This window comes from Amblyomma americanum, chromosome 7, assembly GCF_052857255.1.
Source record: "Amblyomma americanum isolate KBUSLIRL-KWMA chromosome 7, ASM5285725v1, whole genome shotgun sequence".
NCBI lineage: Eukaryota > Metazoa > Arthropoda > Arachnida > Ixodida > Ixodidae > Amblyomma > Amblyomma americanum.
In genome coordinates, this window is record NC_135503.1 from 16389004 (window position 1) to 16416378 (window position 27375).

Here is a 27375-nt window from a genome sequence, read left to right on the forward strand (position 1 = left end):
CTTAACAGGACACTGCGAATTGTAGTCGACTTTAGGCCTTGGTAAACATCGGTTCGCCGCGTCCTTCTGGGTATCTCGATGTTTGTGCGGCAGTGAACTACGCATTTTGCGCTGAGAAGATGGCATTGAAAAAAAAAAAAATCCCGCCCTTCGATTCAAACTCGTGACGTCTACGCCGAAAACAACAACGAGGTCACCATTATGAAGTAAACGGTGCCGTAGCCTAGCCTATGGGATCCGCCCAATAAAAAAAATTGAACGCCGCACTTTACTTGCCGGTGATGGCGACATAGTTCATTTTTATGGCCTTTCCATACTTTTGAAAGCTAGGTTTTAAATTAAAGTAGCGTCTTGGTAGCTGTAATGCGCTAATAAACACATTTATCATAACGTGTTACCGTTATCGGATTCCAGGGAGCCCGCGCGCCATCAGAGCGCATGCGCAAATCGCCTTCAGGGCGCCAGCCGTAGGTGGCCAATCAGAACGTGCGCACTGGCTCTGGCGGCTGTTGATAAGAGTTCCATACTCGTAAGCAAACGCAGACGAAAGTGTGAAAACGAAACTATACCTCGAAAGAGAGCGCGTGTGCTCCGCTATGCGAAATACAGTTACGCGCTCTGTCTCCGGAGCTTCTGTTTATGTTCCCGTCCTCTGTTACTTAGAATGCAGATTTACTGGATTCTAAAGGACGTGAACTGCATCGGATTGAAGTAGCTGCCGCGCAAACAGCCAGAAGAGGTTTGACAAGCCAAATTTCTGCGCATGTTTCGTTCAAACGTTGTCATTTTTTTTCTGTACATTTTGAGTTGACAATCCACGGTTATAATGTGTCGTCGAGTGTACTCTTTTCCGTAGACGCTACACTGTTCTGCTGATGGCTTTTTAATTTTTTATTTCTGGGGTGGTGGGAGCCTCGCCAAGCCGATCGCCCGGCTTTTCTCCCTACCTCCCCCATCACTATGATGGAAAATAAATATTAATATTACTATTATTATTATTATTATTATTATTATTATTATTATTATTATTATTATTATTATTATTATTATTATTATTATTATTATTATTATTAAGTGTATCTGTGCCGCAGCTGCGCCCCTCCCCGAGCTTTCCATTCATGCCACTGCCCGCATTCTACCAAGGGATACTCCAGCAGATAAGAGCCACTGCATGCAGACCTTCTGCGCATGCGTAACGATGGCGAGTGACGATCGCGAGAGCCACGAAGTCTAGAAACGCCTGTTGCGCTTGCAGTACATACAAAAGAAAGTGCTGACAACAATGCACGAACCTTTCATAAGCTGAGACTGAAATTAACTTGCGCTCAGTACACTACGGCTCCTCAACTGCAGAAGCTGAAGTCGCCTTAAACGAAATTCTGTAATCACCATTGCGAAATACGTCACTTTGGCGCAATCTGGGGCAAATTGATCAGGATGGCGCAGTTGGCGTAGCAGTATATACGCACACTTACACAATAACACAGAGAACGAAAGAAAAAAAGTGATGTGCTGCCAACTACTAAGGTAAGAAACCTTAGTAGTTGCCAGCACATCACTTTTTTTTTCTTTCTTTCTCGCACAAGTTTGCACGCTCCACACACACACACACAAAAAATTCCTCGGACAGCTGACACTAGAAATGTGCCTTTCAGAGAAGCCTACTTGCAATGCTGTTGTGATTGCACACTCTACGCAATCACCCCTCACCCCCCACAACACACACACACACACACACACACACACACACACACACACACACACACACACACACACACACACACACACACACACACACACACACACACACACTCTCCCTAAGAGAACTGAACTGCCATGTATTCGCATTAGTTTATAGTGGGGACGAAACGCCGGGTAACAAAACAACGGCTCACCTGTGTAGAATACAGAGTTGGCCTGAGCTTTCTTCGGCGCTCCTTGGTTCCATACGAGCGTCCTGGCGAGGTCGTTCAGCATCTGCAGAGTTGGAAGAGAAGAGAGAAAAGAAACAGCGAATTCAGCAACCGTTAAAAGCTCTTTCCAAATTCGCTTAAGGCATCATAAATAATGCTCTATCGGTTACAAAAAGAGAACGCAGCAAACCGATCCCACGTGAGCGAAAGCTAAAGGCTGAAGAGATAAACGTAATGAACTGCGTAATTACCCTTGTAATTAACCAATACCAGCGTGTCACACCCGTTCCAACTAAATAAAATGCACAAACATCGGTTCCGATCAGTGATGAATGCCAACACCGTTCATATACCGAAGAACAACTGTTACTGCTACCCCTCCCCAGTTTCATCCTGGAAAGGAATATAAAAGGTCGGTCAAAAAGTAACGGTAAGCACTAGAGAAATGAATTTCTTTAGGTAGAAGCACTGACCCTTTGGTACTTAGAAAGTGCAAATCAATGCATGATCTATCTGATTCACTGCATTGCAGCCACGCTTGTTTCCATGACACGAACGTACGTTCGTACAACTCTTGAGGTTGGTCACTACACCATTTCTTCACACACGCAATGACCTCGTTATCATCTCGAACCTGTTTGTCCAGCAGATGACCCTTCAATCGTCCAAGCAGATAAAAAATTCAACAGCGCTAGGGCGGAACTGTATGGGGGTTGTGGCGCCACTGTCCATCCCAGTTGGCCAACCAGGCTGAACTGTCAGGTGTGTAGTACGCGGTCTTGCGTTATCGTGATGCAACTTGATGTCCATTGGGTGCAACTCTGGCTTCTTTTTCGTAAGATAAGCTGCAGCCTGTACAAGGTCGAACCATATCGCTCTTTCGTAATGGCCGTTCCACGTTAAAAGAAATCTTCCAAAATCGCCTCCCCCCCATGATTCCACAAGAATGCACCATAAATTTGATGCGCGACATGGTGCAGCTTCTTTCAGCGCGGAGATCCTGAATCACACAATTCCATGGACTCCCTCTTGCTCTCAGAATTGAAATGAAACAGTCAGGTTTCATCACACGTGACGACTATGTGAAAGCAATGTGGACAATCCTCAGGGAAACTGTTCAGAAGATCATCCCACATTTTCTTCCTGAATTACATCATCTAACTTGACTGCCAAGAGCCGTGTAACCCAGCGAGCATAAATTTCTCTGCATCTCAATCGTTCTATTAGCGTTAAGATGGCTCCTCCTGCCATACCCATGATCGGTCTCTGTTCAAATGATGCATCTGTTATTTCGGATGATTTCGTCAATGTCTGATGCCTGTTCATCGGTTATTACGTACGGTTGACGGTCTACCATAACGTAGTAGGACCTGGATACTTAATTCCCCACGCCAAAACCTTTACAACCAACGAAGCAGATTATTTCGATCCATTTTGTTGTCCCCATAGACTGGCAACAGTTTACTGCGAATCGATGTTGAGTTATCGACGGATTTCTACAGGAATTCGATCACTGCACGTTGGCGTATAGTAGTGTGACGCGTTTGTCATCCATGATGGCTTCCGTGCAACAACAGGAAATAAAAAATAGGTATGGGTGAGGTGGTAACAAGACGACACTTCTATCTCCAAATTTTCATTTCAGCAGTGCTTACCATTAACGAGCTACTTCTTGACTAACCTTTACATTATAAATGCTAGACACAAGTAACTAACTGCAGAGTCATTGCGCGAGGTTTGTCACTTCAGATAGGAAAAGCGCTGGCTGCAAGGAGGGCCTAAAATCGCGCTGCGATAGCACGCATACATCAGTGGTTCTCAAAAGCGACGCGCTTTTAGGTCATTCAACAAGTCCGTCATTTTTTATGTAGGGCCTCCGCGGTGGCTCAGTGGTTATAGTTTTCGGCTGCTGACCCGAAAGACGCGGGTTGGATCCCGGCCGCGAGTAGCTGCATTTCGACGAAGGCGAAATTCTAGAGGCCCGTGCACTGTGCGATGTCAGTGCACGTTAAGGAACCCCAATGGACATCAAAGTTGCGTCCCTCATAGCTTGAGTCACTCTGGGACGTTAAAACCCCATAAACCACTTCTGATTTAGTGCTCAAGTAAAGCTAGTTGGTTCTTGGAATCAGTCATAATAAAACTGCGAGCTGAGTCATAATAAAACTGGGCCGTTCTCCGACAGCTACTACTCAAGGCAACAGTTCCTATATGCCCGTAAACATTTGATAAGGTTTCCTACCAACTCGAAATCTCGTGTCCCTGCTGTTAAACTTCGACAAAATGTCAGCGCCAGTAAAACGCCTCCTTCCTTCTTCCGCCTTTATCAGCTCTCAAAGACAGAGTATCGCGGCCGAGGCAGCCAGGGAAGGATCCCTCCAAGAAACGTGGGAGCCAGTGTATACAGGCAGCGAGAGTGCGGCAAGGTGAACGAACTCGGTCGTGACGTCAGATCGATGAGGCACAAAAATGGCGAGCAAGCCCGCGCTGCTACGAAGCGAATCAGTCAGCTGAAAGCGAGCGCACACCTCGCTCCATCTGTCGTCGGTGTCACACATTTCACCGGAGTTACGTGGCCATGTGGCGCACGCTGCGGAGAACGCTGGAACGGTTGCTTCCGTGTAACGAAGCAAGGGGAGGGCGTCCCCAGCCGCGTACTCGTACAGCGCGACTCGAAAGCGCATAGAAACGCGTACTCGCATTTGGCACGCGACGCGTACAGCGAGTTCTATCGAAAGTTCAGGAGGAAATTTTGCTGCGAAGGAAATGAGTACCTGTTAAGTCTATCGCTATAGGATCCCACTCAGGAATTCGATTCGTGTGTCTCCGCGAACAACCTCTTGACACACATATTTTAGTTAGTTTTTTTTTGTGGCCAGGACATGAACTAAAGCAACACGACGACGCTTTTTTTTTTTTTTTACTAAATTCACCACCTCGAGGTAGGCGAGAAGATTGCGCTCGAGCTGCTTACGGAGCAGTGAAAACGCTTTCATTGTAACCAATGGTTCGCTATCACTCTCCAGCAAATACTGCGTTTAAGTTTCACTGGCACAGAATCCGAAGTTTCCAATTCGGAGGGTATGCGTTCACACAATACATCTTTTCCGATACGTCAGACAGACAGCAGTTAAAAAAAAAAAAAACTCCACAGCAGTAAACATACACCAAGAGCGCAATAAGAAGCGAACTAAAGAGGTCAGTCACCGTGCGGATACAACTTAAGTCTGCGGTGAAGCTCCGCCAACATTGAGGACCGCCGCACAGAGAATTCCTCCACGACGAAAAATTAGTGCCCTCCTTAAACGCTTCTTCTTACCTTATCAAGAAGCTTACACAGCAAGAAAAAAATATGAGCTCTAGAATTTCGATACGTGGATTGTTTGATGTAGTAACACATTAAAAAGCTTATTTCGTTTACTGTTGCGACTCGCCAGCGGCGTAATACAGGAAATCACGGGTCGCGACGCAGTGTTACAAACCGATGTTCTTTTTTCTTAAGTTCTATCGTACTATACAAACAAAGCTCGAGTGCGAGCGAAATCGAAAAACCACCGCGCGGAATTCTATGGTTTGTTTGTAAACAGTGCGGCGTTTTTTGCTAGACACGCAGGAAGTTAAGACAAAACCTTATCAGAGTGACGAATAGACCAGGTATGCAACAGGAAAGACCAGCAGCTGCTTCGAAAAGCTCACCATACACACCACATTGCACGCAGGAGAGCGGATTCCGCATGCCGACATCCCGGGTCTACATAGTACACAAACAGTAGAAGCACCAGGTAGCGGCTGAATAAACGAAAAGGAATAACCCCGAAACATAAAAAATTAAAGGGAGAGAGAATGGGGAAACCCGAGCGGAAATGCATTCCAGAAAGGAACGCAAATGCCCAACAAAGTGTATCCTATTCTACACGTAAAATCAGAAACGAAGAGATTGGAAAGCTTGATACGGGGTACACCAACATCTATCGACGCTAATAAATAAAATAAAGTGCACGGAAGTGCAGCTGCTAGGGCGGTACGCGGAGCGACGCCAGAAATCGCGCAAGCCCCATTTTTCATTTGCCAGAACGCTTAGCCAACTCACACGGTCAACGGATATTGCGCAGTACGCGCGGCGGGACAAACAATCCGCACTGGCAGAACTGAAGGCGCAGCAAATTGTAAGGAGTATCATGGTTTTTTCGGTCGTATTATATGGCGTTCACAATAGCCGAAAAACGCGTTTAAAAAGGTTGTTTTTACACAACGGGTTGTATATTATCCAACGCCATCCAGTTATACGGACTTAAAGCAGCGGCCATCGGCGACGCTCTGCGACTTCTCTTTCTTTCACATAACCATGTCCTGAACAGGCGTGGACAAAATCAAATTTGGCAGTTTAAGACCTCTGGCCACAGCAAAACGCAATGCCAATGACGGCGAAACGCACTCGGCTGCGTCCACAAATTAAACCCAGCTGCAAAGACGTTCCAGCAAGCCAGCAGCGCTTTGTGACCCGGAAAAATCGCCACAGACGTGAACTGCAGAGTGGACGAAATGTGTTTCAGGGTTTGTGCTCTTCGTGTGAATTAGGTGTTCAATCCGCCCCAGCGGAGGCTATATAGCACTCTAAATACGGATACGTCTATATGGGAGTAAAAAGAGAGTAAAACTATCCTCTCGCGCACTCCCTTTTTATCACCAGAGGATAGCTTACTCCGTTTTTATCACATTGAGTAAAGCCGAGATTAGGGCGATTTGGTAAACATTCATGGTGGGTGAACAAAGGCTGGGCAAAGGCAAGACACGCGCTGACTACAGCAACTGAGTTTTTCAAAACTCAGTTGCTATAGTAAGCGCTTTTTACTCCTTTCTGTTCTGTTCTGTGCGTGCATAAATGCTCAGCCCACTAGGATTCGCAATTTCAGCCATTAGAAACAAGACGAAGAGTCCGTTTCCCTCGGGACGAGGGACGCAATAAACAACCTCGAGATTACAGATCATTCTCCGCAGCTGGGCGGCGTGCGCGAAACACTGCAGCATCGAATAGCCGTGAACGAGAGGCATGTACCCGCGCGCAATGTGACGCCCCCTGGGCTTTTGCAAGGCTACGCGGAGATGCCCGCCGACGCCGGGGAGACGCCCGAGACTCGCGGCCTTGGACTCCGCGCAGCCTCTGAAGCGCGACGCCGAGGAGGATGCATAGCGTGACGGCCGACGCGATGCAAAGCGCCGGAATGCCCGCGCACACACACGGCTCATGCGACGACCAATGCTCACGCAAGCGCCCTCTGGAAGCAGCTACGGTGTCGTCTTCGCACGGGGGGACGCCGTCGAAGCCTTTAGGGCAGTGATTTCGACGGGACTCGGAGCCGCTCTCGATTCCCACGAGGCCAACAGACTGTTGTGCCGTGGGACGCTCCTCACTTCTCCTAGCCGAGCGACGGTCTGTGATCGCCGGCGAAAACAGGGCCTCGTGCAGCGACGACCACTTAAGACCTTCGTTTATAATTCAAAATCTCTCCCGTTGATCGATATGCATTGTCCGAAACGTTCAGCGCCGTGTGGAAAACAAGTCCGACCGGAAGAAAACAAAATTGTCATGCATAGTTAATAGCAATCATTTAACATTGAACTAGTCCGTATCTTTCAAAAAAATACGGGCGGAGGAGGGGACAGAGCACCCAGCCCCTTGTGGCGTTGATTGCAAACCGCCAGAGCCAGAAGCGTGCATGACTGCAGGGACATCTTCCCATCGACACGAGAAAGGAATGCGACCAGCGGCAGGGCCTGCACCCAGGGGACCGGATGCCATCTCACACAAGCGCGTGGTGAGGTGCCTGTGCACCAGCGGCGAGCGCGCGGACCAGGTCACGTGATGAACCCATGGGGACAATATGGGCGACCTCTGTTTCGACAAGGGGTCCCAAACACGCGGCCCGCTGGCTCCGAAAATTTAAGCCATTCTTCTGGACTAAACCTCGCTCGTTGTGCCTTTTTTGTACTCTGGTAATCTATAGCTGTTAACCATTCCTCAACGTCCTGTCCTCTCTGCCTGCGTAAGTAGTTAGCTTTCCGTGGCTTACAAACTTTGAATACGACTAAAAAAGTAGAAACTTTTTGTTGACCAGTGTCCTGTGCGACTACCGGCAGTTCTGGGACATGAACCTGCGAAATAAAATTGCTCGTAAAGTGGACACCTGAATACTTAACCTCTGTTACGCTTGCAGGGGCCGTATTATTAATCCCGTAACAATGGGACGAGTCTCCTTCTCCTTTCGTTGTCCTCGTTTAACTGTGCCGTTTTTAATCTGATGACCACAGCTGTAAGTCTCGTCTCTCTAGCCTCGAGGGTAAGGGAAGTGTACGGCAGTCGCAGCGAATTAACCTCACGGCGATGAAACATACAAGCTTCCGGCCAAGCCTTCACCATACTGCTGCCACCATTGTTGACATTTTTCCCGATTCTGACTGATTCATTTGTGAACCAACGAGCCGACACCGGGACAGCTTGATCAAGGCCATTCACATAAATTTAGCTTTCTGTCTACTCTCAGCGGCACTACGGTTCGGTCAGACCAAGGGCGTTTAAGTGCTTTCCTGATAAACGACCAAAGCCTACCTATCTGCTAAAGAGAATGAGTCAGCGCGCTGTCCAAAACTCACAGTGCAGAGTAGATATAGAATGCCAAGTGCGTTGCGTGGAAGGATCGTTAGAGAGCAGTTAGTTTCAGTGCAGCTCTCGAAGAACTGAACGAACGGATCTAGCTAGCGACGCCATGAATGCCACAGCACATGCAGCCCGTAGTCATCTCAAGAAATCGACACGAAGGAACGTCTCGCTCAATTCAATAGCTTCGTGTTCAGAAACCTGATTAAAGCTCAAGTTCGGCGTGAGCGGGAGAATGCGGAAAACGGCTGAACGCTTGCAGAAGTATTTCGCAACTTAACCCAACCCCATTTCCGAGCGCAGTAAAATGTACTTTCTTTTTCCCCCTCGTTACATGGTTCTTTTATCGAAACCAGCTGTCGACGTTTACAGGACACACAAAAAAAGTAAAGTAATACGGAGCGACTGAGGTTTTCAAGTATGCCGCCGGCGTACTTCGGGCCGCAAATACAAGGAAATGCGTGGTTGTATCGACAACGGGCAACTACGCCCCAGACTTTAAATTCGACCACGTGGTGAAAAAAAACAACGAAAACAAGGAAAGTTATCCACAGCACGTGCTCCAGCATTCTCCACATCTATGTCATGGAATGCGTGTTCGTTTCCGTATACACAGAGTGCGGAACACTCGGCATTCATGCTTGTCAGGTGGCGCTTTATAAACAGGCAATACGCGAGTACATACATACATAACAAAGAAATCTTTCTTTTTATGGTAGTTGCGTTTGTAGATGTTTTTGTGCTCCATACAACGACGTAAGCCTATGACAAGAGTGAACGGCTGCGTCGCAAGGTTCTGATGCCAGCGTCAAACTGGAACATTTAATGAAACGCAACGAATGGCATTAGTGTGCAATGACATGCAGTCATTGATACCAGACAACGCCTACAACCGCGAATCGAACTAACTAGGGATATTAATTCCAATTTGAACCAAAATCTACCCCGTGTCCCTGTATCAGCCGTTAAAGCCACAAAATCCCCGATGAACACCCGACTCGATTCCACGGCTATGATAGCGACGCTGTTAGTTCGTGGCGCAGTAAAAAAAAAGAAAAATAAAACTAACAACATAGCGCTTATCGTCAAACAGCAGAACAGAATCCAGTGTAAGACGAAGGCCTCTGCCAGTGCTACTGAAATACCCACGACTCTACGGCAAATGAAAGTGCGCACTTAGAACTGCCGGCTTTTAACTCTATACTTCGCTGTCGCATTTGGCTCAGTTTTCCTAGTGTTCCTGTATATGCTCCCGCACGGAGCAGAGTTGCGCGAAGGTCCGCCATTTTGTTCCAAGCTGTGAGGGAAAGCAGCTCCTCGAGCGCACAGGCGCTGGGATTATGACGGGGCTGGCGTTGTAGAGCAGTTCGCTTTTTTTTTTAAAAAAAAAAGCTTACAAACGGCGCTCGATTGCGGGCATCCTTTTTTCCTTTTACTGTCTCAGTGCTCAGGGACCGATGCTAAGCCCATCATACTTCGTTGAAAAAAATGTCGAAAAATATTCTGATTTGCCGAAAATATCATACAGCATGACAGAAAGATCGCGGAATGACAGCGATAGCTCGCAGTACGGACAATAATGGCGCAGAAATGCTTGGAAATGAAAAACCTGCGTGAATTGTGCGATGAAGAGAAGTGCGGTAATGCATCTCCCTGCAGAACCACATTGAAATACATTATTCTATAGGGTTGCGACTGCCGATGTGGTACGAAGCTTGTGAAACCACGCTGCATACGATGTGAATGCGGGCAGTCTAAAGCTATGCATTTTGCATGCAAGTAAATCTAACCCACCGAAGGCACAGATATCGCTAACTCGCGCGCTTATCTTTCACAAAATATACGTATCATTTGTCGCTCTGACTTCGAGCCCTCCATTGCATTTTTCCTATGCCATATGGTCATCTTTTCAAGCCAAACACATCACGTGCCATACTACTTTAATATACGTCACTGCCTTACGTCACTGCAGCTGAATTGTGGTATACGAGTTTCCAAGAATCTCGAAAAGTGATATCTCTTTCTGGTGCTGTTATTTAATTGCTCGTTTTTCCCTAAGCACTATTGCGTTTTCTCTTGACCTACATGATTTATATGTACCTTCACTGCATTCTGAAATATCTTTGTTTTGGACTGCTCTATGCTTTTACTCAAGGAAAATAATTTCAGAATATCCAATTTTGCTTTTTCAAGTATTTTATGCTATTTTTGTTGCCCTCTCCTCCAGTGTTAACATCCTTGTCAGGGGAACATTAGGGGTATTCTTAACAAATAAAATAGTTAAAAAGTCTAGGCAAAGCTTGTTCTCATGCTGAGAGACTGGCCTCCCACTTCTGTGTAGTAAACTGGGACTAGAACAAAATTTCACATACAGTTTGCTTGTAAGCTGCCTTCATGCGTCCCATACGCAAAAGCCAGCGCAATCGCTGACGTACGACTGACCGTCCGGACGGCACTGCGTAAAAAGCTTTGCCGCTTTCGGTACGGTTTTGCAGTTTTCCGCACTGCCCCCCGTCATAGTTGGAGGCTGCTGTCACTGCACACTATCAAAATATATACAACTGGAGCACACGGAAAAGGCGGGAACACACCGCACCGGACGCGTCCGATCACGATGCAGCCGAGAGGTACCGAGAGGTGCTGGCGAGGAACCGGCGTTGCGCCTGGAAAGTCGGCTCTTCCACTTCAAAATGGAACAAACGTCGTCTGCGGAATCACGTGACGGCCGCTTGGCGAATGGCGTCAAGAGCGGCGCGAGGAAAGCAGTCGCGCAACTCTGCTCCCTGCGGGAGCATATACAGGAACAGTAAGTTTTCCCACCTTCGGTGTCCACTCGCAGTTTAAACAGAGCCCCGCCGCAACGCACGGTGCAGATTTATCAAAACGGCTCCGTCACAATGCGAGTTAACTGCAGGAGCTCGTCATGTATCGCTCCGATCAAGTAAAGTATTAGGTCGTGCTGATACGTTAAACAACGAGCATAAGCGAGGCTGTCGGAATTGCTGTTGGTCGAGATAGAAAAAAAAATAAACCTCTCGCGTCCCACCTACCCGCTTCCTTTTGTCTACCGTCCTTGTCCCATTTAGGCGACGATCCTATCGTTGTACTGGCGTTTCACTGCTGGACATACGAGCCGAATAAGAAAACTAACATTTGCGGCCACCCACAGCTCTGAGCGCCCCATGAACTCCTGGTTCAACAAAAACACCGTGTGCGAGTGCGAGTGCGAGTGCGAGTGCGTGCGTGCGCGTGTGCGTGCGTGTGTGTGTGTGTGTGTGTGTGTGTGTGTGTGTGTGTGTGTGTGTGTGTGTGTGTGTGTGTGATGCAAGCTTGGCGAGAGTGTTGTGTATGCGTGTGATTGCCAGTGTGCGAGTGAGTATGTGGTGTGAGTGTGTGTGTGGGGGGGGGTGCTTTGTGTGCATGTGTGGTGTTTAGGTGTGAGATCTGCTTGTGGCGTGAGTGTGTGAACGTGTGGTATATGAATGAGTGGCTTGTCCCAGCAGCAAACAGTACTAGCGGTCATCTAAGCGCAAGGTTGATGGACCCCCTCCTTTTCTTTTTACTTACGAGCACCATGCCCTCCCTCGTGTCGCAGTGCAACTCATAACGCGTCAAAAGTAACGGCCTCGAAACAAGTGCGCGTTTCAGTTCATTCTCCATTCATTTCCATCATTCAGCATGTACAGTTGCGTTCATTCGCACGTAGTGCACAACACTTGTTTTCCTGTTTTCTGAGCAATAGTGCAATCACGGACAAATGTACTTCGCAAAGTGCGCCTTCCAAGTTCGACGACGAAGCAAGCAATTTGAGACGAGGCTGACGGGAGGCGACGGACACGAGCGCTATATTCAGCGTTTGGAGTGAAGCAAACAAGAGGAAAAGGGTCTGGACCAACGCCTCAACGAAGGCCCGGTGTACCAAGCATACACGGCTGAACCTCGTTATGACGAAGTTGAAGGGGTACGGCGATTACTTCGTTACAGCCGTCGCTTCGTTATAGCCCGTGCTGAGCGAGCTTCCAAGGGGAATCGCCATTGCTTCGTTATATCCATTATTTCGTTACAACGAAGTTCGACAGTTGACAAGCGAAAAGGTATAGGCTAGTTGGTTATCGAACATCTTCAGACAATAATAAAGCAGAAAAAGCCTCAAGTTTCTCATTTTCTTTCCCCTTTCCTTTCCACACTGGTCCAATTTGTACATCTTTTTTTTAAATTTTCCTATAAGCTTTCTACGCGCTGTAAGCAGGATACGCGCACGTTCTTTTTTTTTCTTTCCTTTTCGCTCCAGTGAGAGACATCCGAAGCAGGAGCCGACTTTCGCGCAGCTCACCACAAAGCGCCATGACCCACGCGGACCGCAAAGCGTACGGGTGTGACCGTCTCTCCCCCACGGCGACTACCAGCGGGTCGGCTCAGCGCCGTCGGACGGAACCAGTCGAGCGGCGGCGGCGGCGGCCGTGGGACCGGTTGTGCCCCTTTAGTTGTGCCGGCCCGTTACAGCCCACCCCCTTTTCGCTGGGCACCATACAGCCCTTTTAGCACTTGCGCGCGCCAACCGTTGGCGCGAGCGACGCGCAAGGTTTCGGGGGGTGTCTTTCGGACAAACATCGTTCTCAACGGCGGAAGACGCTGTGCGGTTAGGCTTAGAAAAATAACTAAGCGCGCGGAAGCGTTTATACGGTTCTTACGTTCCGGCAGACACATCGGCCGATTGTAATTTTGAAATCAACAACTTGGGAGTCGGTCACGCTGGCTTCAGAACGTCTTCGGCAAAAACCCCAGCATCTGTGCAGCCAGCACAGGAACAAGTGGTTGGCGCTCTGGAAAAAGCAGAGGCCAGAGACGCGTGCTAAATAAGTGCCTATAAACGGGGCGCGTCTAAGTGTGCCAGATCTGGGTCCCAGTTTTGGACAAACAACAGGCAGACATCCCTAGGTCCAGTAAATACTGCAAGTACGCCATATCAGCCACGAGCAACTACATCTGAGCGCGTCCAACACGCTTCCGGGTATTGTTCAGAGATTAGATAGGCAAGGCGCAAAACCGGGCACGCTGCACCGACGCGGTTTTCACTACGCATTTCCGGTCAGCCTGTCAGGTCAGCGCGCACATTTGCTTACGGAGATGAGGGGGCACGCCGTACTTGACCTCTTCGAGTATTAATAACATTATTGTAGTTTGCACAACTTCGGGTCTGCCACAGCCAGAGGGTGGTTTGACTGGCAGCGCCAGGCAGACAGCGGCACAGCAGAGGGAACACAAAGCCGTGCAGTCATGGATACATGTAAACTAGAAATATTAAAAAAAAGAAAAATACTGTATACATAAATTAAACAACGCGTCTCGTGGCGTTTTCAAAGCGATTAACAGGGAAGCGTGCGAGTAGGCTACGGTCGCCTATTTGCCAAAATGCGGCCACTTGCAATTAGCCATTCGCACTGCAACAGTGCGCGTCCAATGGGAACGGGCGGGGAGGAACCGAGTCGGCCATGAACTCCTGCAACAGCATAACTTCAAGCTTACAGTGTACACCGGCTGTTTACGGAACGCGACATGAGCGAACAAATTCTGTTTGCATCCAGAGCACACTGCTTCAGGTTGACTGGTGCACAGCGTAATTCGAACACGTCCGGAATTAGGATCCACAGATATTTTTCAAGCTGCGTTGAAAAGGGCGATGGTAGTCGGATTTTTCTTTCACAATATTTTACGGCCCATAAACTTCTGACTGCTGTTGGCAAAGATATGCCGCAGAATTAAAAAAAAAGCGAAACCATATCTGCTATTACGTATACATGGCAGATAATACTATGGTGGTGCTGGTAACTGTATCGCATCTGGTGCAGCGCGGGCCTCGTATCTACGACCCGTGTGACGTACGCGACACCAGTCTTATGCTTGTAACATGTTGGTGAGGGAACACACCCTCCTCTCCCACTTTGGTGTATATATACATGGCTCTTCAATAAAGGGGCCGTTCTTCTGCTCCCTTTGCTCGGAGCCTCTGGTCGTGTCTCGTCTGCAGCACGCAACGATACAGTAACAACTTTAAGATGAAGTTGTTACCGCCACCCCGGAAGACGCAGCAACGTCGCTCTAATTTTCATTTCCTGCTTCGCAGTCCCACCTTTTGTAAACATTATGTATAGCGCGGCAAACGTTCTCCTACAAGTCCTGAAATGTGTCGCGTTCAAGCGTAACGTAACGTACAAATAGAAGGTGAAAATATGGGCTCAGAACGAACGAAAAACCCGCGCCTTGAGAAAAAAAAAAGCACAAAGGGGAACACCTAAAACAAAACAAAAAAAACAGAAGACAACGACCTGCTTCCGCTCACGAGGGAACACCACCAACGAACGCGAAGCGCAAGACGGTCTGCGCGCCCCCAACCTTGAACAGCGCCGACACTCATTAGCGGGTCCTTGAGCCTGAGTGAGTAAGCTCCCTATCTCGGGGACGAATCGGGGTAAGAGCTTACGCGAGCGGATGGCAACGGTATATATGCATGCACACACATAACACGGGGCGTGACGCAGGTCGCAGCACCAGAGGGCACCGCCACCCAGCGCCTCGCCTGCAGCGCCGCGATTTCATTTTTTTTTTCTTCAACCGCGTGCGCTAATATGCGCGGCGAGACGCGCGTTTCCAAGAAGTCGTCTCCTTCCTGGAGGCGCGCCCTCCCGCGGTTCCTAAGGTTGGCATAACTGCCCTTGCCTGACGAAACTAGCTTAGGATCGGGTTCCGAACACGACGATATAATGGCATAGCAACAGAGGTTCAGATGACCAAGGCCGTGTTTCGTTATCTCCATGTTTTTCATCACACCGGTTCAATCCATGCCGTCTTAGTTATTTTCGTCTGTCTTTTTGTCTTTTTCACGGGGCTGTCTTTGCTCCTTGAAAACGCGACATTAGACGCGAACATCGGCCCTCGCGTCACAGATGGAAGCAACCAATGGTAGCAAACAACAAGAAACAAACAAACAAGGGCTTCTCCCTGTTCCCCACAGCGGAAACAGTGACAGCAGGAGTAGCCACCGGCTGCACCAGAGGAGGTCCTTTTACAGACAGCCATTCGCTACTGCCGTTCCCTGTAGTGCCACTTTTCTGGTCGCAGCAGAAGCCAACTACTGTCAAAAATAACGAGAGAGAAAAAAACACTGCCGTAGTGTGTAGCAACAACTGGTTGAGCCCGATGAAATTCCGAATGTCTCAGTCGAACAGCACGAATCATCAAATTGAAGTGTATGCACGGTGTAACGCTTTCGCTGAGAAAATGGAGTGGAAACGTATTCGAGGGGAATCCCGTCTGCGCAACTCGTGTCAGAACTAAACTGAACTGTGACCTGTCACCAGGCAGCTCTGAGAGAGGCATACTGTATATTTGTGTGATCGTTTCGGCGATAGAATTGCGCAATGAGACGTCAACATTCTAAGCCTCAGATTTTCTAGTAACCTGGGCGTCATCGCACTGGGCTCGAGGGACTGTGATCCGTTTTACTTTTGACGCGACTGGTTGCGCTATAGCAGTAGTCGGCACACTAAAGGCAGACACTAAACAATTTCTCACCCTTTAGGGTGTAAATCAGCTGTGCCCAGACGAACACCCTTTTCCAATTGTTCGGTGCTAAAAAAGGGTGCAGAGATCAGCACCCCTAAGGAAGGGTGCACTTAATGATACTTTTGGAGGATGTAATGGTTGCACCCTCATTAAAGGGTACTATTTTTCCATAACACCTCTACGAATGCATGTTGGAAGGGTGCTCCACATTGACTAACCCATGAAGCAAAAGCCTTGGATTGATGCGCGCCATCGAAACTTTCATGCTTTGCACCGCAGCTGGCAGAGGACAGGCCTAATTGGAGAGACATGGGAGAGGACTTTGACTTGCAGTAGGCGTAGTCAGGCTGATAATGATATCGTTAAGGGTAAAAGTGCGTTAGCTCGTAGCGCCACGAAAAAAAAAATTATCGGGCAGCCACAAACGATCTGCAAATTTCAGAGCTAATTGGTCTCTGAACTCTGCCTTCAAATGATGAAGGAGGCGGTTCAGCGCACAGCTGCCAGTGAAGCTGGAAGCATCTTAGAACTTGCCGCTGACTGAACACGCAAAGGCGAACGGGTGGGCACTGAACCGACGCACAAACGCCCGAGTGGTACCATGTCGCACGTAAGGATTCTCTCGCCGTTGGTGCTTTCGCCATGCCCCACGGGCGCACAACACCAGACATTCACGTGTAGTCGCCGTTTGTGTCCGCGTTTGTGGGGCGACATTCGCCAAGTTATTTTTCCGACTACTGCTTCGGGCGGCCAATCTCTACCATGTGCAGCAGCCGGCGAAGAGTGACTGCGCGCTCACGAGCCACGCGATGCTGAGGCCATAAAAGCGCGCGGCTTCGGACGACCCGAAACCACCACACGCCCAACCAACAGCCAGCGCTGTTGGCTGGGCGTCGGTCTCGGCCCGACGTAGGACCAACGACTCTTGTTCTCAAGAAATCGTCCGGGCGCACCCACTGGTAACCAATAGATTCTCAGGCCAATGGCTATTCCAAGCAAAGTAATAACCGCCATCAACTACTGACCCACCCCCGCCCCTGGCGCGGTCTGTGCAAGCGATAGCCTACGTACGGGGCACGCACTGCCCGCCCGGTCCGGTCACGTGACCTCGCGACCACGTCAAATTTATAGCGATCACGAGACGGACGACCCACGTGCAGGAAGCAAAACAAAAAAAGAGGGCGAGGATTATCGAGGTCAACGCACAACTCTTGCCGCGGAGACGGCAAACTCGAATCCCACGAAAAACACAGCTCCGTTCAACCCCCGAGACGGCAACCACACGCGGTGCACAAAGGCTGCACAGCAGATAGACGCACGCAGAGAGAGAGAGACAGCCGGTCATCTAAGAACCCCTTTCCGTCTCCGACTGTGTCGCCCTCTCTCCCTCCGAACGAACGACAGATGGGTTTGATCAGCGCTGTTTGCAAACTGGAACCTGCTGCTCGTCGACGCCAAGGACGGCGGTGCCCTCGGCAGCAACAACGCGCTCGGTGCTGCCGCTTGACCGACGGGAAAGGACAGAACGGAAGAGGAGGAGAGCGCCACTTTCGCAGAATCAATGCTCGACGTCTCACCCCCTTCGCTGGCAGCGCGCGAAACGGAATGAACAAAGAGAGGCGGTAGCTGCTATTCCAGCACTTTTCTGCGAAATTTTACCCAGTAGCATATAGTTTCTAAATATTACCTAGAGGGAAGGCTGGCGCCACCGTCTATGCGAGTTTCTGAAGGAGCCACGAAATAGCACTTCATCCACCGTGGGAATGCCGAGAAGACAGCAAGGCGCACTTGGCTCGACCCTAAAACATGACTACGACTGCAGAAATACAAATTTTTGCAAATTATGTGCTGCAAGGATGCGTTCTTTTGGAATCAGTATGTCCTGTAATAAAATATGCGTACCGTACATTGCAATAAATGAGCAGAAAAGCAAACGAAACCGAATTTCATCATGGCTAGAGATGGCTTTCTCTTCATGCCGCCAAATGTAGCGAACCATGGAAAATTTTTTTTTTTTTTGCCTTTAAGAGAGACACTTTTCAGAGCTAATATTCTTTCAAAAAAAATTTGTTACAGCTTAAAATACTACGCTTTAGAAGCTTCTGTTCTTGCATTGTGAAAAATAGAAACGTTTCATTGGTGTAGTCTGCTATTGCGGGACGCGTCCTATATCCGTGCATAGGCTACGTTCGCGCCGTGAGAAACTTGTCCGAGCCCCCGCTTTTCTATGAGAAACTAGCTTTCGCGGACTAAGTGCCGGCTCTCGGCATGTCCTGGCGCTGCGCTTACATATTCTGCCAAGAAAAACGTGAATTAGGAATCGGAACCTCTCCTACCACAAGTAAGTGACGGCCGTGTTCATCCTGACAAGTGCAACATGCGGGTATTTGCGTGAATCAATTCATGAAGTGGAAGTCGTCCCTGCACGGAATCCTCGGGGAGTACGGTTAACATAAGTTCCGCTTGTCGAAGTACTTTGCGCTTTTAAATTGTCTCAGAGACTCCTACGAGAAATGTGCAGAGTGGTCACAGCAGCGGACTGTTGCGTTGTCAGTTCATAAAAAAAAAAACTTGTTCCATTCTTTCACATTTCAGTGCACAGGTGGCACAGGTTCCCGCTGAGAAAAACCCAGCTTGCTGCATAAATGGCTCCCAGTGAGGGGGAAAACGGAATTTAGGCCTAGCAGGCACCAGACGCTGTGCTCAGCTCACTTCGAGTCAAGCGCCTTCGGATGGCTGTTTCGGATCTCAAATCAACTGCCTCCGTAGCTGCGCTACACAACCACAAAGTGCACAAAACATCAGTGAGAACTGCACTAGTGAAGGCGAAACAGAACAACCAAAAAAATCCAACCCGTAGCACAGTCGACAAGCCACTAGATGTTAATCCAATTTGCTGTCTTCCCAGCATGCCTCGGGCGTCCATGGTGGATGAAGTGAAACGCAGCCAGTGGTCACGGTGTTTGTTGAAAAAAAAAAAAGAGCTAAAGACGAAGTCGTCCTTTCGAAAGTACTCACAACACCGCTGCCTTTAGGAGAAAAAAAAAAAGAACACTAGGGCCGCCTCTTTGGAATGTGTCTTAACTTCGCGCTCCAAAACCTGTTACTGGTAGCTCAGGGTTCATGAAGTGAAGGTTAAAGCCACCCTCATACCTTCATACCACCCTCGCCTTAAAGGCGGGTTCACACTGGGGAGTCGCAACCGTCGCGCGACGGATTCCGGGCAATTAGTTACGGTTTTCATCACGAATGCGGGGAGGGGGCGTAGTTGATCGATTTAAGCCTGTCGCGCGACTTCCGCGGCTCGCCAGTGTGAACCCGCCTTAACACTTTTTTTCCGGTCGGCCGTTCTTGACTTCAGCGGGTGGCCGCAAGGAAGAGTTTGAACCCGCACGCAAGTGCATCTGTCAGGTAGCGCGACTCGCGCGTTCAGGTGCGAAAACCTGCCTCGCGTCAACAGAGCCCTAAACCGGAGTTCAGAGAGCTTCACAGAAAGAAACGTCTTCAGTGGGGAACAGAAGGCGGCGAAGGAAGTGGGGGCTGGTGGGTTTTCACGCGTGTCCAATCGGGCGAAGGAAATCGCAAGCCTGATCCGTGTTGGAACGTGAGGCCTTCCTCATTCCCAGCCTGCTTGGCATATCCGATTTTTCTCGCGCCAAGAGTCAAACGGCGAATTCGGCCGGTGGAAAGCAGCTTTGCGAAAAGGGGGAGTACACAGCACTCTAGTGAGAGAGAGAAAAAAGCTCTCTCTCTCTCTCGCGGGAACCGCGGGAAACGCGTTTGTTGCTACAGTCGCTACAAGAGATCGGGCACCTGGCGAGAAGGTAGCGGCTAGAAAGAACAAGACGGTCGGACGGACGGACCCCGGCGCGCGCTACAAACAAAAGACGAACGGGGAAAGCCCCGCCGTCGCCTCGACACAGATTCCCGGGGCGCCGCGGCCGCCGGCTTCGCTCTTGGGATGCTCCGCATCACGCTGTTGTGCGCGCGCTGGTGGGGTCCCAGCGACCGACATTTCGCGAACAGCGCACGACCGGACCTAAAGGAGCGGCGGGCATGGCCATTTCGCGCTATACTCGTACTGCATCCAGAGGCAAACAATAAATAAATAAACGCTGCCTCGAGGCGGAGACCCTCGAGGAAGGAGTGAGTAAAAAGGGTGGCGAAGATCTCGCGTACGACGCTACGGCTGCAGCCCCCGTAAACTTTGGAAGTGCAAAAAGAACGCCGTGAAGAGAACGGCGATTAGGGGATCGGGACGTACCAGATGCACACACAAACGGAGAAATTAGAAGCGCAACACACCAGGGGGAGACGGTACGGAGAGTGTAAAAACGGGACGATGCAAGTTTAGGTTTTTCATTTTTGCGAGCATGCGAATTACGAAACTAGTGCAAGGTGAATCTGCCGCGAGCTATATATGAAGAGACGCAGAACTGGCGTGAAAAGCAGCAAAACTAAACAAAAACGACGTCAGGGTTGTACGAGGCGGTGAGATACAGATTGGGAACACCTAGCAACAAGCGAGTCAGCCTATGAATAAAGGACTTAATTTGTCTCCTTTTTTTCTCTCCTCTTTACATTTATTTTCACTCATCTTAATTGCGGGCCTCGAGCAGTTAGGAGGGTTGTTCACCCGGGCCGCACACCACTGATCGCGCGCGCGCGTCTCGCTGGGGAGCAGCCGTCACGGAAAACACGCGACTGCACGTGCGTCATTCTCCCGGCCCAAAACAGCTGTGGCGGTGTTCCAAATTGGTGACCGCACAGAGACAGCTTGCGCAAACGTTGCGCCTACTCCGATGGCTAGCGATGCAGCACTTCTGCAGTCACTGCGGGCCCAGCAAAGGCAATGCCCGTAATTCAGACACTCTGGACTACGGCATAACGGCGACAGCTCGGGTTACCAGGCCGATACATGACGATCGCGAAGAGTAATCGGTACCAAATTGTTCAGCGCCGAGAAATCAATGAGTAGTGCGAGACGGCGATTGAGTTTGCGTCCTCTTTGCTGGATGCGTAGGCCGTCACAGTGCACGCAATTATTACCGCTGGTGAGTGCCGCATGTCCTACACGCGTGCCGTGTGTGCGCCGGTGCAATCGCGGTTATCTATGCCGATAAGGCTTGACGTCGGAAAGGAATTCATGCGGCATCTGACCATGACGAATTAGGCCAGCATAATCGCAAGCTGTTGTTTACGAATAAACGATGGTTGGGAGGAAGCCGTAATGGCCTTCCGGCGAAGCGCACCTCCACAACGGCCAAGCCCCCACCCCAGCAACCCTTGCTGGATGCTAAGATAGGGTGCAGTTTAAAATCGGGATACGACACACTGCGCAACGCGACAATATAAACGGCCGGCTTAATTCGGTCAAATCTTCCAGTAAGGTAAGGAAGACTGAAGTTAATCTCCAGCTGATAACTGCGACGACCGAGAGCATAGTTGCCAAAGGCCTAGCAAGAGACGTTCCGCAGTCACAAGAATAAATTCGGTCACTTTTGCCAAGCGCACTTAACACTGGAAATTGCCACGACTTTGACAGGTTGCAAACGAAAGTGTTAATCGGGCGTCGCGGGTCTGTCCTGAAAGTAAGGAGCGCCTGATAGGGAAAGGTGGCAGATAAGTTTGCTTCGAGCAGGAGAAGCGAGTGGACGTGCTTGAGATTGTACAGTCGAACGTGATTTGAAGGTGACCACTTCCTCCACCACGGTTTATTTTCGCACGACGGCTGCAACGAATCAATGAGCTTACCTAAAGCCACCCTCCATCCTGCGCCGCCATGTTAGTTGCGGCCTAAGTGACCGTCACACCAGGAGACATTTGTTGGCTCGTTTAACCGGAACGAATGCCATAACGTCCACATCGCTCTAGACTGTACTCCTGCTCCGTTAATGCGTTAAGAAAACAATGGAGCGAAAGTTGGAAGACCGCGTAGTTTGCGTTAAACTGCCAGAGACCCCTACCGAGACATTTGACACGATCAAGACAGCATACGGAAACGATGCAATGCGCACTTCACGAGCGTTCAAATGACGCAAAACCTTTACAGACGACAAAGAAGACGTCCACGACGAGCAGCAGTGCGGGCGCCCGTCGACGGCGGTTACGGACGCTAATGTTGATTCTGTGCGTGCTTTAGTGAACACTGATCGGTGTGCAGGTGTCAGTTTGATTGCAGAAGATTTGGGGATTCCAAAAAAAGCAAGTTCACGAAATTTTCATTGAAAATCTGGAAATGTGAAAGGTGTGAGCAAAACTAGTGTCGAAAATTTTGAACCGTGTGCAAACGAAGACCCGAATGACTGTTTCTGCCCAATTGTTGCAACGAGCCAACAAGCCAACAGCGATCGAAACTTCTCAAGTTATTACTGGAGATAAAGCGTGGGCGTTACAATATGACTGTCACCCAGAAACAAAAGGTAGAGCTCGGAGTGCACGCCAGTATACCTTGCCGCCCGAGCAAGGCGCGGATGTGCGAATCGAAAGTGCAATCCTTATCGCGTTGCAGGACTGTAAGGGAATCGCCCATGAGGAATTTTGCTCCCTCCGGAATGACAGTGAATGCAAGTTTCTACATGGAAGTCGTCCAGAGACGCAGGCAGGGTGTCCTGCGCATGCGTCGAGAGGTCGCGACATCACCATACAGCCCCGACCTCTCTCCCCGTCTCCGAGGGTGATACGTGCGTTGAAAGGGCACCGATACGGGATTCCAGAAATGGACTCGCAAGACGCCTACAGACAGTGGGAAACTCGCTGTGTCAATGCCCAAGGTTCTTATCTTGGAGATTACTATACTCCGTTTTGTGCATCAGGGGCAAAGCTGTCGAGGCTAGCGCTCTTGTTTGCGCTGACTACATCCGCGGCCAAAAATTAGTGCGTTCCTTGTGGCGAGCGAGGAGCAATAAATTCTTCGCCTGCAGGCTCTTTTTTACGCGATACATTCGCCATTAGCTGGAATAAATGCGCTCTTATTGATGACGACACGCTGTATCTTTCTCGTGCCTTAGACCACTCGGCCAGAAAGAAAGCGCGGAGTAACACGTTTGCCTTCATTCTTTCATGCGGACTACTTCCGTACCTTTCACAGTGTTGCACCTATGCAAGAAACGATGTTCAGGTGTACTGAAAGATGTCAAATGAAGTGTGTTTTCTACGCTCAGTCTCCTTACTTTTAAGTTTTTGTGAGTTTGTCAACCAATGGCTTGGTCGCCAGCGCGATGGTTAAACAAGCTCACTTCGAAGGCGTCCACTGTCACTCGGAATTGATGCGCTTTAACGTATGTGCGCTCGAAATTCTTATGGTCGGTTTGTGTTACCAAGCAGGCAGGCTTAGCCTTACGTTACCGATGCCTTTACTCTGGCAAAATAAAGAAAAAAGAAAGAACGACATCAACGCATTGTACAGGTGTCCACAGATGACAAAACTAGGGACCATTCACAGCAGTCACCCAGACGTTGAGTCAGGCGCAAACAATGGGGATTACATTACATATCACAGTTGAGAGATCACTGGCAGCTTTGTTATCGCGTTAAAGAATGTAGTAACGCGGGGGGGGGGGGGGGGGGGGCTACTTAGCATCAGGGCGCAGGGCGTTCCAACTGCATGCTGTACGAGGGAAGAATGCTTTCCGGAAAGTAGTTGCATCAGAATTCTTTTATCTATCGCGTGATCTTGTCATTCGGGTGTTCACAGGTTCGACGTACGAGTCTCTAATGCGGAAAAGCTGACAGAATAATTTTAATCTGTCGTGGGAACGCCTGACTTCCAGGGATTGCAAGTCTGAGCTTTGTAGGAGGACTACAGGGGATGTCTGCCTGTTGCAAGCGTTGTGAATGAACCAAAATGATTTTCTTTGTACCTTTTCTAATTTAATAATATTTGTTATTGTGTGTGCGTCCCATACAGGAGCCGGACATAGGCTTTTTGATGCCAGCAGTTTAATTACTTTGGTAGACCTTCCAACTGCTCTTAAAAACCCAAGCGCTCGCATTGCCTTTTTTTATGTATTCAAATTCCACTTTAAACCAGATGTAATTAATTATATTTCCTAAATAGTTGTAGCTGTCGACGAGAGATATGCAGTTGTTACTGATACGTAAGCGTCTTCGTGCTACCTTATCTTTATGGACATAACCAAGTGAGCATAAGAGCAAACATGTATGCAGCCGATCTAGCGCATGGATAAGCGAAAAGGGAAGGCACGCTTAAGTTTAACCACTTTGTCGTGAACTTTTTTGACAAGCTAAGCCTAACAGTGCCTTGCAAATGTATTACATGCTTGACAGTGGTTTGGCGTCAGGACGTATGAATAGTTTATGGATTTATGAACACGCCTGCTCGCTGTGTTGGAAAATGTGACACCAGCTATGATTTCTCTCTGAACGCTCAGCGCTGCTGTATCGAAGCTGTACACAGTGAATGCAAGCTGTATTACACCACATAATGTGCACTCCAAACAGCCTGCAAGTCAGTGCAACCTCTGCAGTGCACACACACACCAGCGACCTCGAAAGACTGACCCCTTTTCTTCGCCCCAACTTCTGCTGCCCACACTCATATATGCTCTTGAGAAAGAAAAAAAAAACTCATCCATTCATTCATGACGACTAATCTGCCTTTGCAGAGGAGGCATTAAGAGCATCGCATCCACTTTCAACCACATCGCTTTCATCTCACCCGCTCAAAAGCCGCATCGTATTTAAGGCGCTTGCGGGTGTGCATTAAAATATGCATACTAAAGTTCAGAGAATCGCATTGGCGGCATATTTAGCATAGCGGATACGTATACCCGATCACCGGACGCCTTCTGCGCACGCGCAGTGTCCTACGCTGGCCCCGCCCCTGTCACTACGCGAGAGCAGGGGACACCCGGTAATCTGGTGTACGTCTCCACTGTGCTAAATATCTCTATAGCTGGGCATCCCTTGCAAAAAATTTCTTTAGACAGTCTATTGACTGTCCATGGACGTCTTTCTGTAAACTCTCTATAGACAATACATAGAGAACAGTCTATAGGCAATATAAATCCTATGGACAGTCTATAGACTTATGGCCATACACCTTTAGTAGACTTTTGCCTATACACAGTCTATAGACTATGAATAGAAAAATAAATATCTATAGGAAGCCAGCAGAGTCTAGAAGAAGTCTATAGACCACTTTTGTAAAGGATGAGAAGCGCGCAGCTACTATGTAGTATAACGATAGAGAACAATGGTTAATGCCCCCGGCAATGGGCTGTGGTGGTGGTAAGTGGGTTTCAACTTTCATATGCGATGCTGTGTCCTTCCGAGGTTACAGCAGCTTAGTGAACAACTGAATGAAACGCTACCCTATGGCATTTGGTCGAAAGCTCTCACGTGCAGAAGTCCCCTTGAGGCTAACGGCATGAGGATTACATCACCGGTAGGTACCCGGCGGTACTGGTGATCGAACCCCGCACCTCCCGCATGCGAGGCGGATGCTCAAAGCACCAGGCCGCCGCTGCGGTGTAAGGATCAGATTAAAGGCGAGTGATAATTGGTCGAAGAGAAAGTCTGCCCGGCAAGGATAAACGTGCCTCGTTCGAGAAGGCGCGCTGAGAGGTGCGAAGCACTTGATTTGGCAATTCATTAAAGTGAAAGCACGAAGCAGGAAGACTTCGAGGATCGGAGAAAGTGATGGCTAGCACGCTGTCGGACACGTGAGCTCCGAAGAGGAAAACGGCCGGCGCTCCGCCCTATTGGACGGCTCAAGGCCGCAGGTGTCTCTATGGCTCTCTTCCCGGTAGGTATGCTGGAGCGAGGAAAGGGGGCACCTTTACTCCCCCCCCCCCCCCCCCCCCCATACAACCCTTTTCACCTCCAGTAGCAAAAAAAAAAATATGTATATACACAGAAGGTGCTCGCCCCTACAAAACACAAGACAGGGGTCGCGGCGGCCCGGCATGGATTGTCACACACACAAAAGAAATTCAGGTATGAGCACAAAGGCCATTTGGAAGGCAGCGGAGTTTTGGGGGGACATTTCAACAAGGGTTGCTCCAGGCTCTCGCGGGGTGACAATTTCTTTTTTTTCCTTCAAGAAAGAAAGGGCGGAGAACACAATGACCGTGGAAGCGGTCTTCTTCCAAGGGCACGGAATTTGTGGAAAAACTTGACCGCACTAACCAAAGCCGACCGAAAAAAAAAAAAAGGGGGGGGGGGGAGAGCAAGTGACAAGCGGAGAGCAAAGAAAGATACCAGATCGCTCGGAGCGAAAGTTCCGCACACAACTTCCCGAGACAAGACAGTGACAAGGAACGCAGCCTCGGGTACTCCGTCCACTGCTCAAGCACGCAGTGGATGACAGTGCGCGAAAACAACTGCCGATTACGGCCGAGCCCGCGGCCCGACAGGCAAAATGCCATTAAAAAGCGGTCAGCCTTGCACGCGTCACGACTTGAAGGTTAACGCACTGAACGAAAGTAACGCGCAACCAATTAGAAGAAATCACCGGCGCCGATACGGTGGCGTAATTTCCTAGTTACCGACACAGCCAAGGGCAGCGTCTGATCAGTATTCCGAAGAAATGTGGAATGAACGTAAGCACGCGAAACACGGCGGTAGATCCCGGACTGCTGCCCCAGATATAGAGCAGGAAAAGCGTACTTTCGCCTATGAGTGTGTATGCGAGATTTTGGAGAAGTTGGGGGCTAAAATTGGTAGAATCTGTGCGCTGGCTCCTTGATGATTAAAATGTCGGTAAAATCAAGAGCAGAACGAACCGCTAACCTGCTGACTTCTTCGCCAATGACTCAGCCACAAGAACATTAGTATATGTTAAAAACGTACCCACTGGGAACGCTACGAGCCAGCCGCGAGCCCTGGGTGCGGCTCAGTACATTGGAAAGGCAATTCTGAAAGCCAGTGGAAGCACTGCTCGCGCAGCGGGCAGCGAAGGCTGCAAAGCGTCGAAAAGAGGACAGTTCAAAGGCGCCCGCTTACCTTCCTGACCGGGACGTCCATCGCAGCCACCACCACCACGGCCTCCGAACCAGGTCGGACGAGATCAAAATCCCACACGGGAGACTAGACAGCAGAGGCACACCTTGGCAGGCCGAAGACCACGCAGCACTCGCGAACTAGCACCAAGAACGGGCGGTCCCGTGCACAAAAAGGCGCCTCCGAAGCGCGCGTGACACGACCGAAAGTTAAGCCAGCGAGCGCCGGCGATCGCCACTGAAGCGCGCGGCGCAACTCGCTTCCGCGTCCAGTTCGGCG

The 27375-nt window shown here is 49.5% G+C and overlaps 1 protein-coding gene across 1 annotated transcript in view; it reads right to left on the minus strand.

The window, feature by feature from the left end:
* Nucleotides 1-27375, minus strand: part of LOC144098564 (SAM and SH3 domain-containing protein 1-like) — a 71710-nt gene extending 44335 nt beyond the window's left edge. Inside the window, exons 1-2 of the mRNA XM_077631307.1 lie at nucleotides 27100-27375; nucleotides 1896-1977 (exon numbers count right to left, since the gene is read on the minus strand). Of these exons, the coding sequence (XP_077487433.1) occupies nucleotides 1896-1977; nucleotides 27100-27120 (103 nt within the window). The 5' untranslated portion in view covers nucleotides 27121-27375. The remainder of the gene's footprint in view (nucleotides 1-1895; nucleotides 1978-27099) is intronic.